This window comes from Schistocerca nitens, chromosome 12 (assembly GCF_023898315.1).
Source record: "Schistocerca nitens isolate TAMUIC-IGC-003100 chromosome 12, iqSchNite1.1, whole genome shotgun sequence".
Taxonomy (NCBI): domain Eukaryota; kingdom Metazoa; phylum Arthropoda; class Insecta; order Orthoptera; family Acrididae; genus Schistocerca; species Schistocerca nitens.
Genome location: NC_064625.1, coordinates 169,096,227 through 169,110,160, shown reverse-complemented (window position 1 = coordinate 169,110,160; position 13,934 = coordinate 169,096,227). Strand labels below are relative to the sequence as shown.

General features: G+C 43.8%; 1 protein-coding gene across 1 annotated transcript in view; it reads left to right on the top strand.

The window, feature by feature from the left end:
• LOC126214984 (putative mediator of RNA polymerase II transcription subunit 12) overlaps positions 1-13,934 on the top strand; it is a 137,384-nt gene that overhangs the window by 55,621 nt on the left and 67,829 nt on the right. Inside the window, exon 4 of the mRNA XM_049941615.1 lies at positions 6,236-6,373. Within this exon, the coding sequence (XP_049797572.1) occupies positions 6,236-6,373 (138 nt within the window). The remainder of the gene's footprint in view (positions 1-6,235; positions 6,374-13,934) is intronic.

Below are 13,934 nucleotides of genomic sequence, written 5' to 3'. Positions count from 1 at the left end.
TAAGTTGGTTGTTGATCGATTAAATCAGTTTTTTTATTACAGAGGGCAGCTAACCCTCTAAGCGAACACGCTGACCTACCGTGGCGGAATATAAAATTCTTGTTGCAGGAGAGTGAACCTACTCATTTTTTTTTTTTTTGTTCGTTCTTGATCGTTGTGCTTGGTCGTTGCGGACGTCCGCCTCGTATGCCACGATGTCCATATGGTTTTATAAATGTTAATCCACGTTTCACGTACGTGGTTCAGTAATGGTTGTAATGTATATACACTCCTGGAAATGGAAAAAAGAACACATTGACACCGGTGTGTCAGACCCACCATACTTGCTCCGGACACTGCGAGAGGGCTGTACAAGCAATGATCACACGCACGGCACAGCGGACACACCAGGAACCGCGGTGTTGGCCGTCGAATGGCGCTAGCTGCGCAGCATTTGTGCACCGCCGCCGTCAGTGTCAGCCAGTTTGCCGTGGCACACGGAGCTCCATCACAGTCTTTAACACTGGTAGCATGCCGCGACAGCGTGGACGTGAACCGTATGTGCAGTTGACGGACTTTGAGCGAGGGCGTGTAGTGGGCATGCGGGAGGCCGGGTGGACGTACCGCCGAATTGCTCAACACGTGGGGCGTGAGGTCTCCACACTACATCGATGTTGTCGCCAGTGGTCGGCGGAAGGTGCACGTGCCCGTCGACCTGGGACCGGACCGCAGCGACGCACGGATGCACGCCAAGACCGTAGGATCCTACGCAGTGCCGCAGGGGACCGCACCGCCACTTCCCAGCAAATTAGGGACACTGTTGCTCCTGGGGTATCGGCGAGGACCATTCGCAACCGTCTCCATGAAGCTGGGCTACGGTCCCGCACACCGTTAGGCCGTCTTCCGCTCACGGCCCAACATCGTGCAGTCCGCCTCCAGTGGTGTCGCGACAGGCGTGAATGGAGGGACGAATGGAGACGTGTCGTCTTCAGCGATGAGAGTCGCTTCTGCCTTGGTACCAATGATGGTCGTATGCGTGTTTGGCGCCTTGCAGGTGAGCGCCACAATCAGGACTGCATACGACCGAGGCACACAGGGCCAACACCCGGCATCATGGTGTGGGGAGCGATCTCGTACACTGGCCGTACACCACTGGTGATCGTCGAGGGGACACTGAATAGTGCACGGTACATCCAAACCGTCATCGATCCCATCGTTCTACCATTCCTAGACCGGCAAGGGAACTTGCTGTTCCAACAGGACAATGCACGTCCGCATGTATCCCGTGCCACCCAACGTGCTCTAGAAGGTGTAAGTCAACTACCCTGGCCAGCAAGATCTCCGGATCTGTCCCCCATTGAGCATGTTTGGGACTGGATGAAGCGTCGTCTCACGCGGTCTGCACGTCCAGCACGAACGCTGGTCCAACTGAGGCGCCAGGTGGAAATGGCATGGCAAGCCGTTCCACAGGACTACATCCAGCATCTCTACGATCGTCTCCATGGGAGAATAGCAGCCTGCATTGCTGCGAAAGGTGGATATACACTGTACTAGTGCCGACATTGTGCATGCTCTGTTGCCTGTGTCTATGTGCCTGTGGTTCTGTCAGTGTGATCATGTGATGTATGTGACCCCAGGAATGTGTCAATAAAGTTTCCCCTTCCTGGGACAATGAATTCACGGTGTTCTTATTTCAATTTCCAGGAGTGTAGTTAACTCATGTAAGCCCTCTCTCAAACCCGTTATGTTACACCTTCACAGATCCGATGATGGCACCTTCAGAGTGCTGAAATCGGTCATCTAGTAAACGATGTTGAAGCGATCGTGGCGTTTCAATTATTTAAAAACAGAGTGATCGCCCCACGACACACCATGTGTTGGCTGCAAAACAAGAGTAACAGATGCGGGAGATCTAGAAGGCCAAGCGTTTAGAAAGAACAGCATTTTTGGTGGGCATCGGACAAGGCATGAGCCAGTTACTTAGCGCTGGCTTCTAGCTATCAGTTGGCGCAACGGAGAACGTTCAGAACGTTAATGCGAGTGCCATCAGGTCGAATCTCTAACCAGAAACTTAATTTTTTCATTTTCAATTCTTAGGATGTTGTTCAATGATGTTGTGAGGGTGTTTCTCTTAGCATGACTCGGGCCCACTCAATCAGGCTACCGGTTATTATTTGTACATTCTCGGATATGAAGATCTAGCTTAGCGACAGCTCACGCAAACTGTATGGCCTGCAGATTTTTTTTTATTTTTATTTAATAGAGTTTTCATGTTGTTCAAAAACTGCAACACCTTCCAAGTTTTTCACGCTAATTTAGACCATTGCCTTTTAAAGTGTACTCCTGGCCAGAAACGGATTCTGGTAGCTGCAGTTCAAAGTTAATCATGCCTTTTGCGTCCTTGTGGAGATAGTTCCGTAGCAACTTTCATCTCCTAACAAATACTTCTTTAGATCTAACCGAGAGCCGGCCGTGGTTGCCAAGCGGTTCTAGGCGCTTCAGTCTGGCTCGAATCCTGCCTCGGGCATGGATGTGTGTGGATGTCCTTAGGATAGTTAGGTTTAAGTAGTTCTAAGTTCTAGGGGACTGATGACCTAGATGTTGAGTCCCACAGAGCTCAGAGCCAGTTGAACCATTTGAGCCATCTAACCGAGAAGTGAAATACCAATTTTCATAAATTAAGCTTTAAAATTTTAATATCTAATTAAATATTTTCTTAAAAATTTACATCTTCTACTGCACTCCCCTGGGAGTTGAATTCCCAGAAACACTGAAACACGTATGTTTTTTATTTCTAACTGAGAAATCAAATACCAAGTGTCACATACGTAACCTTAAAAATTTTTTCCCAGCTCTTTAGTAATTATTTATCTTAAAAAAATTTTTACCTACTTTTTTACCCCTTGGTGGCTGAATTTCCAAAAACGTTGAAACACGTGTTTTTTATATTTTGACTGAGAAACCAAATACTAATTTTCGTAGTTCCAGCTTCCATATTCCCTGAATACCGACATACTTTCAAAAAGCCTTTCATCCCCTATTTCACCCCCTTAGGAGTGGAATTTCGTACAATTCCTCCTTAAGCAATGCCTGCAGTATAAATCCACACCATCCCCAATCTACAAGTTTTTATCCTTCGCGGTTTTGCCTGATGTATGATGCGTCATGGAGTCAGTCTGACCTTATTTCGCCCCCTTAGGGGCTGAATTTCCAAGAACAGTCAAACGCACTTTTTTATTTGTAACTCAGAAGCCAAATTTAAATTTGCATCTATTTTGCTTTTAAAGTGGGTACATAATAAAATATTTTCACGAAAAATCTCATCTCCTTTTCCACTCCCTTAGAGGTTAAAATTGAAGAAACACATTTGTAACCGAGAAATCAAATACCAATGTTCATAGACGTACCTTTAAAAACAGTTCTTTTAATAGTGATATTTTAAAAAAAATCTTTCATCCACCATTTTACCCCATCGGTTTAAATTTACAAAAATGATGAAACACATATTTCCTTAGTTCTGACTGAGAAACCAAATACCAATTTTTCTAAGTCTAACTTTAAAATTGCCTTCCTTTTCCAATGAAGCGCTTCAACCCCTATTGCACCCTTTTACGATGGGCACTTCGAAAAAATCTTTCTTAAACAACGCTTTCAGTGTAAGATTCACACCTTCATATCAAAAATTTAAAAATATACGTATACTGAAAAAACTATGTACCTCAAAACACGCCCGTATTAGCATTCAATGATTTGTCCAAATTTCGAAGCAATCTGTCGAGAACTATGAGACATAACGATTTCGAACAAACCAACATTTACCTTTTTATGACATTCTCCTTTTATTATATGTATATTACATGTATATCAGATGGCGTTCAAGAGGGTGTATAAAAACACGTGAGTATTGGAATACAATGTTGTATCAAGTAATCCGTGAAGTACTTTCGGAGATTTGAGATTATGAAGAAATGAACACCTACATTTGTCTCTATGTAGCAACTATAAATGTACCTATTAGCAAATCTCCGAAAGTTTTTGATCGAAGTCTTTGAAATTTTGATTCAGCGTTGCATTGGAATAAATGTGTGTTTTTATTTTAATATGTTTAGTATATATTTTATTATAAATTTAAAAATAGGGAAACATTGCTACAAAAACGTCTCAAAAATTTTATATATATGTATACTTAACGACATATATTTATAAATATGTCATTAGGTACGTACTTCTTTAATATAAATTTCAAAGCAGCCCGTCAAGAAGTTTCGGAGATAGATTTCCGTAGATGAAGGCTCGGGCCAAATTGCTACACAATACAGGTACAATTAGCTCATGGGCGATTCCTTAGAAAACCACTAAAAACTTTTTACCATTTTTTCGTACCATAACAGAGCTGCGGATTCAAAGACGGCTCTGAACTACAAACGGCTGAAATTTTAAGATCTATTTCTAAAACTCTGATTTTAAAAAACCTGAAAATTTTCTTTGCATAGCTATATTTCCGGGGTACAGGGGTTCAAAATTATCCTACTTGTAAAATGGGCACATAAACTCTGGTGTGAGGAGACGTATCATGGAGAAATATGCTATAAACTGTCTCCATTCTCACATGAGGAAGCCAGAAGAACCACATTGTAGTACTGAAGCACATTTTAAATTTCTGTGCTTGTAAAATCCGGACAGAGGTGTAAAACTAATTTTGTGTTACTTCAGTGTCCCATAAGTACACTACTAACCATTAAAATTGCTACATCATGAAGTTGACGTGCTACAGACGCGAAATTTAACCGACAGGAAGAAGATGCTGTGATATGCAAATGATTAGCTTTTCAGAGCATTCACACAAGGTTGGCGCCGGTGGCGACACCTACGACGTGCTGACATGAGGAAAGTTTCCAACCGATTTCTCATACACAGACAGCAGTTGACCGGCGTTGCCTGGTGAAACGTTGTTGTGATGCCCCGTGTAAGGAGGAGAAATGCGTACCATCACGTTTCCGACTTTGATAAACGTCGGATTGTAGCCTATCGCGATTGCGGTTTATCGTATCGCGACATTGCTGCTCGCGTTGGTCGAGATCCAATGACTGTTAGCAGAATATGGTATCGGTGGGTTCAGGAGGGTAATACGGAACGCCGTGCTGGATCCCAAAGGCCTCGTATCACTAGCAGTCGAGATGACAGGCATCTTATCCGCACGGCTGTAAAGGATCGTGCAGCCACGTCTCGATCCCTGAGTCAACAGATGGGGACGTTTGCAAGACAACAACCATCTGCACGAACAGTTCGACGACGTTTGCATCAGCACGGACTATCAGCTCGGAGACCGTGGCTGCGGTTACCCTTGACGCTGCATCACAGACAGGAGCGCCTGCGATGGTGTACTGGACGACGAACCTGGGTGCACGAATGGCAAAACGTCATTTTTCGGATGAATCCAGGTTGTGTTTACAGCACCACGATGGTCGCATCTGTGTTTGGCGACATTGCGGTGAACACACATTGGAAGCGTGTATTCCACATCGCCATACTGGCGTAACACCCGGCGTGATGGTATGGGGTGCCACTGGTTACACGTCTCGGTCACCTCTTGCTCGCACTGACGTTACATTTCAGGTGTGTTACGAACCGTGGCTCTACCCTTCATTCGACCCCAGCGAAATCCTACATTTCAGCAGGATAATGCACGACCGCATATTGCATGTCCTGTACGGGCCTTTCTGTACACAGAAAATGTTCGACTGCTGCCCTGGCCAGCACATTCTCCAGATCTCTCACCAATTGAAAACGTCTGGTCAATGGTGGCCGAGCAACTAGCTCGTCACAATACGCCAGCCACTACTCTCGATGAACTGTGGTATCGTGTTGAAGCTGCATGGGCAGCTGTACCTGTACACGCCGTCCAAGCTGTGTCTGACTCAATGCCCAGACGTATCAAGGCCGTTATTACGGCCACAGGTGGTTGTTCTGGGTACTGATTTTTCAGGGTCTATGCACCCAAATTGCGTGGAACTGTAATCACATGTCAGTGCTAGTACAATATATTTGTCCAGTGAATACGCGTTTATCATCTGCATATCTTCTTGGTGTAGCAATTTTAATAGCCAGTAGTGTAAATTATCAAAATTGTAAGGATCGATAAGGTTGTTTTCATATGGGCGACATGAGGAGAAAGGAAGGGATAAAGTTACATAAATGCATGAAAAAGACGCTCATCGAGGGGTTTCGTACTCCGCTGATGGGCTGGGTGTTGCAGCACGACGGCACCGCCGCCAACGGCCATCCCACGCAACCACCGCCCAGAGAGCGAACCGCCACGCCCTTTGCCCTTCAACCTACCGGCCAGCCCTCTGCCTACGGCGGCGACCCTGCTGTCGCAGCCACCGTCCGCGAGGTAAGCCACTTATACTGAACCTGTTTTATTAAATGTTTTCACAACCGTCAGCTGTAGAATGGAATGACGACAAACAAAATTTGTACCGGACCGGGACTCGAACCTGGGATCCCGTTTATCGTGAGCGGTCGCCTTACCATTTGGCTGTCTTTTTTTTTAAATTTTGTGACATATATTTGTAAAAGGTGTACAACTTTGGTTCCGCTGTTTGCCGATAGGCGGCGATAAGGGTAAGTAGCGGTAGAAAGAAACAGATCGCAGACGTCAGGCAGTTAGCTTGCAGCTCAGTCAACATAACCTCATTCAAACGTTAGTCGATTCCCTCGGGGGGAACGATCTATTGATACGTAATCAGCATGGTTTCAGAAAACATCGTTCTTGTGCAACGCAGCTAGCTCTTTATTCGCACGAAGTAATGGCCGCTATCGACAGGGGATCTCAGGTTGATTCCGTATTTCTGGATTTCCGGAAAGCTTTTGACACCGTTCCTCACAAGCGACTTCTAATCAAGCTGCGGGCCTATGGGGTATCGTCTCAGTTGTGCGACTGGATTCGTGAATTCCTGTCAGGAAGGTCGCAGTTCGTAGTAATAGACGGCAAATCATCGAGTAAAACTGAAGTGATATCAGGTGTTCCCCAGGGAAGCGTCCTGGGACCTCTGCTGTTCCTGGTCTATATAAATGACCTGGGTGACAATCTGAGCAGTCCTCTTAGGTTGTTCGCAGATGATGCTGTAATTAGCGTCTAGTAAGGTCATCCGAAGACCAGTATCAGTTGCAAAGCGATTTAGAAAAGATTGCTGTATGGTGCGTCAGGTGGCAGTTGACGCTAAATAACGAAATGTGTGAGGTGATCCACACGAGTTCCAAAAGAAATCCGTTGGAATTCGATTACTCGATAAATAGTACAATTGTCAAGGCTGTCAATTCAACTAAGTACCTGGGTGTTAAAATTACGAACAACTTCAGTTGGAAAGACCACATAGATAATATTGTGGGGAAGGCGAGCCAAAGGTTGCGTTTCATTGGCAGGACACTTAGAAGATGCAACAAGTCCGCTAAAGAGACAGCTTACACTACACTCGTTCGTCCTCTGTTAGAATATTGCTGCGCGGTAGGGATCCTTACCAGGTGGGATTGACGGAGGACATCGAAAGGGTGCAAAAAAGGGCAGCTCGTTTTGTATTATCAAATAATAGGGGAGAGAGTGTGGCAGATATGATACGTGAGTTGTGATGGAAGTCATTAAAGCAAAGATGTTTTTCGTCGCGGCGAGATTTATGTACGAAATTTCAGTCACCAACTTTCTCTTCCGAATGCGAAAATATTTTGTTGAACCCAACCTACATAGGTAGGAATGATCATCAGAATAAAATAAAAGAAATCAGAGCTCGAACAGAAAGGTTTAGGTGTTCATTCTTCCCGCGCGCTGTTTGGGAGTGGAATTTATTTATTTATTTATTTATTTATTTATTTATTTAACCTGGCAAGATTACGGCCATCAGGCCCTCTCTTACATCTAACCAGGCATTCTACTTATTTTACATTCATATGTTTTAGCAGGCATGTTAAACTACATCTAGTATAAAAAGTAAAATAAACAATTTGAAAGGTACACCTGGAAAAATACATACATATAGAGTTTATATTCTTAGATCACAAGTACTGTTATAATTAGACATTATTGAAGAGACAGATTTTAGATAGGGGTGCTGGCAGCAGGGAGTATGAGAGAGACTGATGGTGACGGGAGGAGAAGAATACAGAGACATGATGAAACATAATTAAGGAAATACAAAGGAAAAGAAGATTGCGTGGCTAATAGAGATAGATGAAGAGGAAGGCATCTCAGGAGCAAGATAGGAGACGCTAGCTTTGCTATTTGACGGATGAGAGGATTGGCCTTGTACATCAGTTTTGTGGAGAACTTTATCAGGATGATAGTAGGAAATGCTTCAGCTTCTTCTTAAAAGCAGCAGGAGATTGAATTTTGCGGAAGGTAAGGGGCAGTTTGTTCCAGAGGCGGACAGCGGCAACTGAGAAGGAGTTTGCAAAAGTTTTTGTTTTGTGAGTGGGCACTGTTAGGATACCAAATAAGAGTGACCTCGTGTTTCGATTATGATGGCATGGCAGGTTTTTAATCTCTGAAGCAAGGTACTGGGGTGCTTGCGCGACGAGGAGTCGGTGGAGTAGACATAGAGTGCGGTAGTCACGCAATTTGTCCGGCCGCAGCGACCCTAGCTCGGAGTATGAAGCACTAACATGATCATATCGGCGAATGTTGCAGGTGTAACGCACACAGGCATTCGTGGTTAGCTCTAGCCGTCTTTTGTTTTCACTACACGTGCCTTGTTGAATCACATCACAATTGTGGAGGTTCGGTAGAACGAGTGCTTGCACGAGCTGGCGTTTCAAGTCCTGTGGAAATATGCTCCGAAACTTTTTGAGAGCATAGAGACAAGCAGACGTCTTTCGGCACACTGCGACTGTATTCTCCGCCCAGTTGAGATGCTCATCCAAAGTTACACCCAAGTTCTTCACTGTTTTCTGATACGGAATTGGAGTACCGTCGAGCAGAATAGGAGGTAGCCGTTCGCGGAAATCTGAACTTATTAATTTCTGATGGGCTATTAAGATTACTTGCGTCTTTTTTGCATTTAGTTTAAGCCCCAGGTTTTTCGCCCATGTCACTACTGAAGACAGATCATCATTCATCTGAGCGATTGCAGTGTTTACATCTTCAGGTCTGACGCTTAGGTAGAGCTGGAGGTCGTCGGCATAGAAATGATATTTACAGGACAGAACCGACGAAATATGGTAGGGAGATAGTACGATTGTGGTTCGATGAACCCTCTGCCAAGCACTTAAATGTGAATTGCAGAGTAATCATGTAGATGTAGATGTAGATGTGTTTGCATCATTAAATTGTTCCGACTGAAAATGTCAGTTTACAAGCGTAATTCTCGTCATTTGCAGGAGGAGTTACTGTTGTGTTTCTATATGAAGAAAACAGCGGCAGAGTCTCATAGAACGCTCGCAAGTACGTATCGTACGGGCGCTATCAGTGAAAGAACGTGTCGTGAGTGGTTTCAACGTGTAATGGTACTTGAATTACGTAACCATTGCGGCACCTCACCTCAACCTCTCGATACCAGCAATATTCTACTGTGTTTCTGTAAAATAGTTAACATATTTCTAAAGTGATGGTGCAACAAAAGTAATATAACAGAAGTGTAACTCAAATTCGGAGTGCTGATTATTTTTTCACATCACCATTGTGCTAACTTGCAAAAGTTTACTCTTCAAGAATGGTTTATGAAACGCATCTATAAAACTTTTCAATATCGCAGAATAAAACCTAGGCCTCTTTGCATCCGAGCTTGGAATCATCACCACCTAGATTTTCGACGATTGTGCCATGATTTTACAACGAGACCAGCGTGGGAAACTCGAAGAGATGAGTGCCTAATTTATCCATTATTTCATGAAATGACTTTATTAACTGTGCTCTAATGACACCCGCCACATAATATAACTTTGTTGTTGCCGGAAAATGCAGTATTTAGCAGCGTGAGCAACGCTACAATCATAATTAATTTTTGACCTTTGTTGTGGTTGGGTTGTTAGAAACGCTTCAAGAACGGTGATTTTAACGTCATAGACGTGGTGGAAGAGAGAATGATTTCGAAGATGCAGAATTGGAGTCATTTCTGAGTGAAGACTCGCATCAAACTCAAGAAGAATTGGCACAATTAGTGGGAGTGACACGGCAAGCCATTTCAAAACGTCTCAAGGCTATGGGCATGATTCAGAAAGAAGGAACGTAGGTCCCGTGTGAGCTGAAACCAAGAGGAGTTGAACGGCGTTTGTGAACCGTTGCTTCAGAGGCAAAAACGGAACTGATTTCTTCATCGCAATGTGACCGGGGACGAAAAATGTGTTCATTACGGTAACCCTAAACGAAAAAAAATCATGGAGATATCTCGGCCATGCTTGCACGTCGACGGCCAAACCGTTTGTTTGAATAGTCCATTAGTAGTGTAGCGCTTGACACAGTCACGTCGATTAAATATTTGGGCGTAACATTGCAGAGCGATATGAAGAGGGACAAGCATGTAATGGCGGTTGTGGGGAAGACGGATAGTCGTCTTCGGTTCATTTCTACCAATGAAAGGAGACTGCTTATAAGACACTGGTACGACCTATTCTTGAGTACTGCTGGAGCGTTTGGTATCCCTATCAGGTCGGATTGAGGGAGGGCATAGAAGCAATTCAGAGGCGGGCTGCTAGATTTGTTACTGGTAGGTTTGATCATCACGCGAGTGTTACGGAAATGCTTCAGGAACTCGGGTGGGAGTCTCTAGAGGAAATTTAGAGAACCAGCATATGGGGCTGACTGCAGTACAATTTTACTGCCGCCGACTTACATTTCGCGGAAAGACCGCAAAGATAAGATGAGAGAGATTAGGGCTCGTACAGAGGCATATAGGCAGTCATTTTTCCCTCGTTCTGTTTGGGAGTGGAACAGGGAGAGAAGATGCTAGTTGTGGTACGAGGTACCCTCCGCCACGCACCGTATGGTGGATTGCGGAGTATGTATGTAGATGAATATTCACGGCTCCAAGATCATGCTCTGCATTTGGTGGGACCAGCTCGGCGTCGTGTACTATGAGGTGTTAAAACCAAGCGAAACAATCATAGGTGCTAGTTCACGAACGCAATTAATGCGTTTGAGCAGAGCGTTAAAAGACAGACGACCGCAATACAGCAATATGCACGATAAAGTGATTTTGCAGCACGACAACGCTCGACTCCAAGTTGCAAAAGAGGCCAAAACGTACTTGGAAACGTTAAAACGGGAAGTCCTACCCCACCCGCCGTATTATCCAGACATTTCTCCCTCTGTCACCTGTTTAGATCAATGGCGCATGGCCTGGCTGACCAACGCTTCCGATCTCATGAAGAAGTCACAAATTGGATCGATACGTGGATCGCTTCAAAAGATGAACAATTTTTTCGGCGCCGGATTCGTACATTGCCCGAAAGATGCGAGAAAGTAGTGGCCAGCTATGGAAAATACTTTCAATGATACATGTGAAACGAGTTTGTTTCATGAAAGCCCTAAATGTTGGGGAAGAAACGGCGGAAGGAAAGTAGTACACCTTGTAATTTGTATTTACCTTATACGACACGGCATCGTGCACTGAGTAAGCAAAACAAATGTCTCTGCACTTTCCTATAGCGAGGTAATATATATAGAGGAACGAAAAATATGGTTCGTACACGATGCAGAAGGGTTGTGTCGCTACTCACGCTGCATCATCCAGGTACGTCTTCACGAATGCCGTATGTTATTCCACCGAGAATCGGACATGTTCTAGTCAGCTCACTCAATGGGTATCTTCTTCTACCTGTTGAGGATACAGCTGCCAGGAAGGTCGCGTAGGGCTCTTCCTAAGTGATTGGAAAAGTATTGTCCATATTTTGGGTTCCGTACAATCTTGCAATGAGGCCGAATGCGAATTGCGAGACAAATTCTTGAAGAGGCTGTTGTTGCTATGGCTGAAAATGCTGGTCGCAATGTGCGATATCCAAGCAGTGGCCGAACTAAGACAGCTGAACGTTCGATGGCCGCCCGTTCGAAAGTTGTGAGAACAATTGTGAAACGGTATCTCTAGTCGGTTCCAGTCCATCATGGGTGCACACCGAACAACGTTAGTTACCTCGAACGTAAACATGGTACGCAGTTAACAAATGTTACCCTCTCTTATCGAAATTGAAATGTGTTTCTCTCAATGATTTATTCGTTATTTCTCTTTCGCGTGTTTTACAAATGCTTCCGCAAAGTTTCTTCGTCTTACTATCACTCGTTTTTCAAAGGAGCACTTGAAAGTATCGAAAGTTGAATTATAACTACCCTGTATACAAGAGTACAGAGCGATTTAAAATGTAACGACCACACAAAACTAATCGCAGCTAAGGCAGATGCGAGAAAGATCGGCGGAAGACTGCCTAGGTAGTGCAATGCGCACACGATATAGGTGGCTAACAAAACCTTCGTTCAACCAAAACTTGAATTTCGATTTTATCCATACTGGATGAGAGGTCGTGGTTGTGAATGTTCATTGTTAAAAAATATAACGGCTCAGCCACTTGTTTATAGTTTAAAACACTAAGATTGACGCGTTTCGGAAGTCAAGCGTCCATCATCAGAATAATAAAAAGTAAAAGAACCTGTTAAAACTCGCTAAAATGGAACATGCACCAGGCACAATGAAATTGATAATAAAATTAAAACATCGCGGCTACTTCCCTTGTTGCAGCCGTGTCTTCCAAGGTGCATCTCCACGTAGTCGTCAAAACATAAAAAAAACTCTAAAATGGTGTCGCCTATGGTGTTCAACATCTAACCACATGGCTCTCTCCTCTATCGTCGTAAACCGCCCGTGCGTCTTCGTTGATACCACACACCACGTAGCCAATCACGACACTGAACCGCGAGTGAGCTCACGCGCAAGTAAACAAGGAAGTAACAGAGATGTCTGCACAAACAGATAACGTATACATGTTCCAAGGACCTCATGAAATGATGGTATCCTGCCAATTCCTAAAAATGTAGTTACTAAAAGAAACCAGAGAAATGTTTGAAAAAGTTATTTGTATCACCAGTTAGCTGTTCATTCAGTGTGTTCTGATTATCCACGCTATGTATCGTAATTTCCAGCTGTTCTAGTAGATCCAGCTTTTTGCCTTTGTCCTGTCTATGTAAAACAACGAGATCCTGATCTATTTCCAACATGGGGTGTCCCGTTTCCCAAATATGCGTGGCCACAGCTGACTTTTCGAAATTATTAAGCCGGAAAGCATCGCTATGTTCTTTGTAACGTACTTTAAAGGACCTACCACTTTGGCCTACATAGCTTGCCTTGCACGTATTACACTGAATTTTATAGACCCCAGCTCTCTCATTTTTATCGCTTTCCTGCTGTAAATTATTTCTTCGTTTAAACCGCAGCGTATTATTGGTCTGAAAAGTGGTATCAACTTTAAAAGGTTTGAAAATGTTAGTCACTTTTGCGAAATATCACCGAAGTATGGTATTGTGACTCTCGTAATATTATTTGCGGTATTCTCTCTTGCGTTCGCGCGCTGTTTCTGTCTTATTAATTTATTCACAACGTTTGTATCAACACATCAGTTGTGCTTGGTTTCCTAAACATTTTAAAAACATGCCTACCATTTTGTTTCCTAATACTTTTAGAGTTTTTTTATATTTTGACGACTGTGTGGAGATGCACGTTGGAAGACACGGCTGCATCAAGGGAAGTAGCCACGATGTTTTAATTTCATTGTCAGTTTTATTGTGCCTGGTGCATGTTCCATTTCAGCGAGTTTTAACAGGTTCTTTTACTTTTTATTATTCTAATGATGGAAGCTTGATTTCCGAAACGCGTCAATCGTAGTGTTTTACACTATAAACAAGTGGTTGAGCCGATATACTTTTTAACAGTCAATACTTGAATGTTGGTCGCTTGTCTGGAATACGAACCAGACAGAACTTA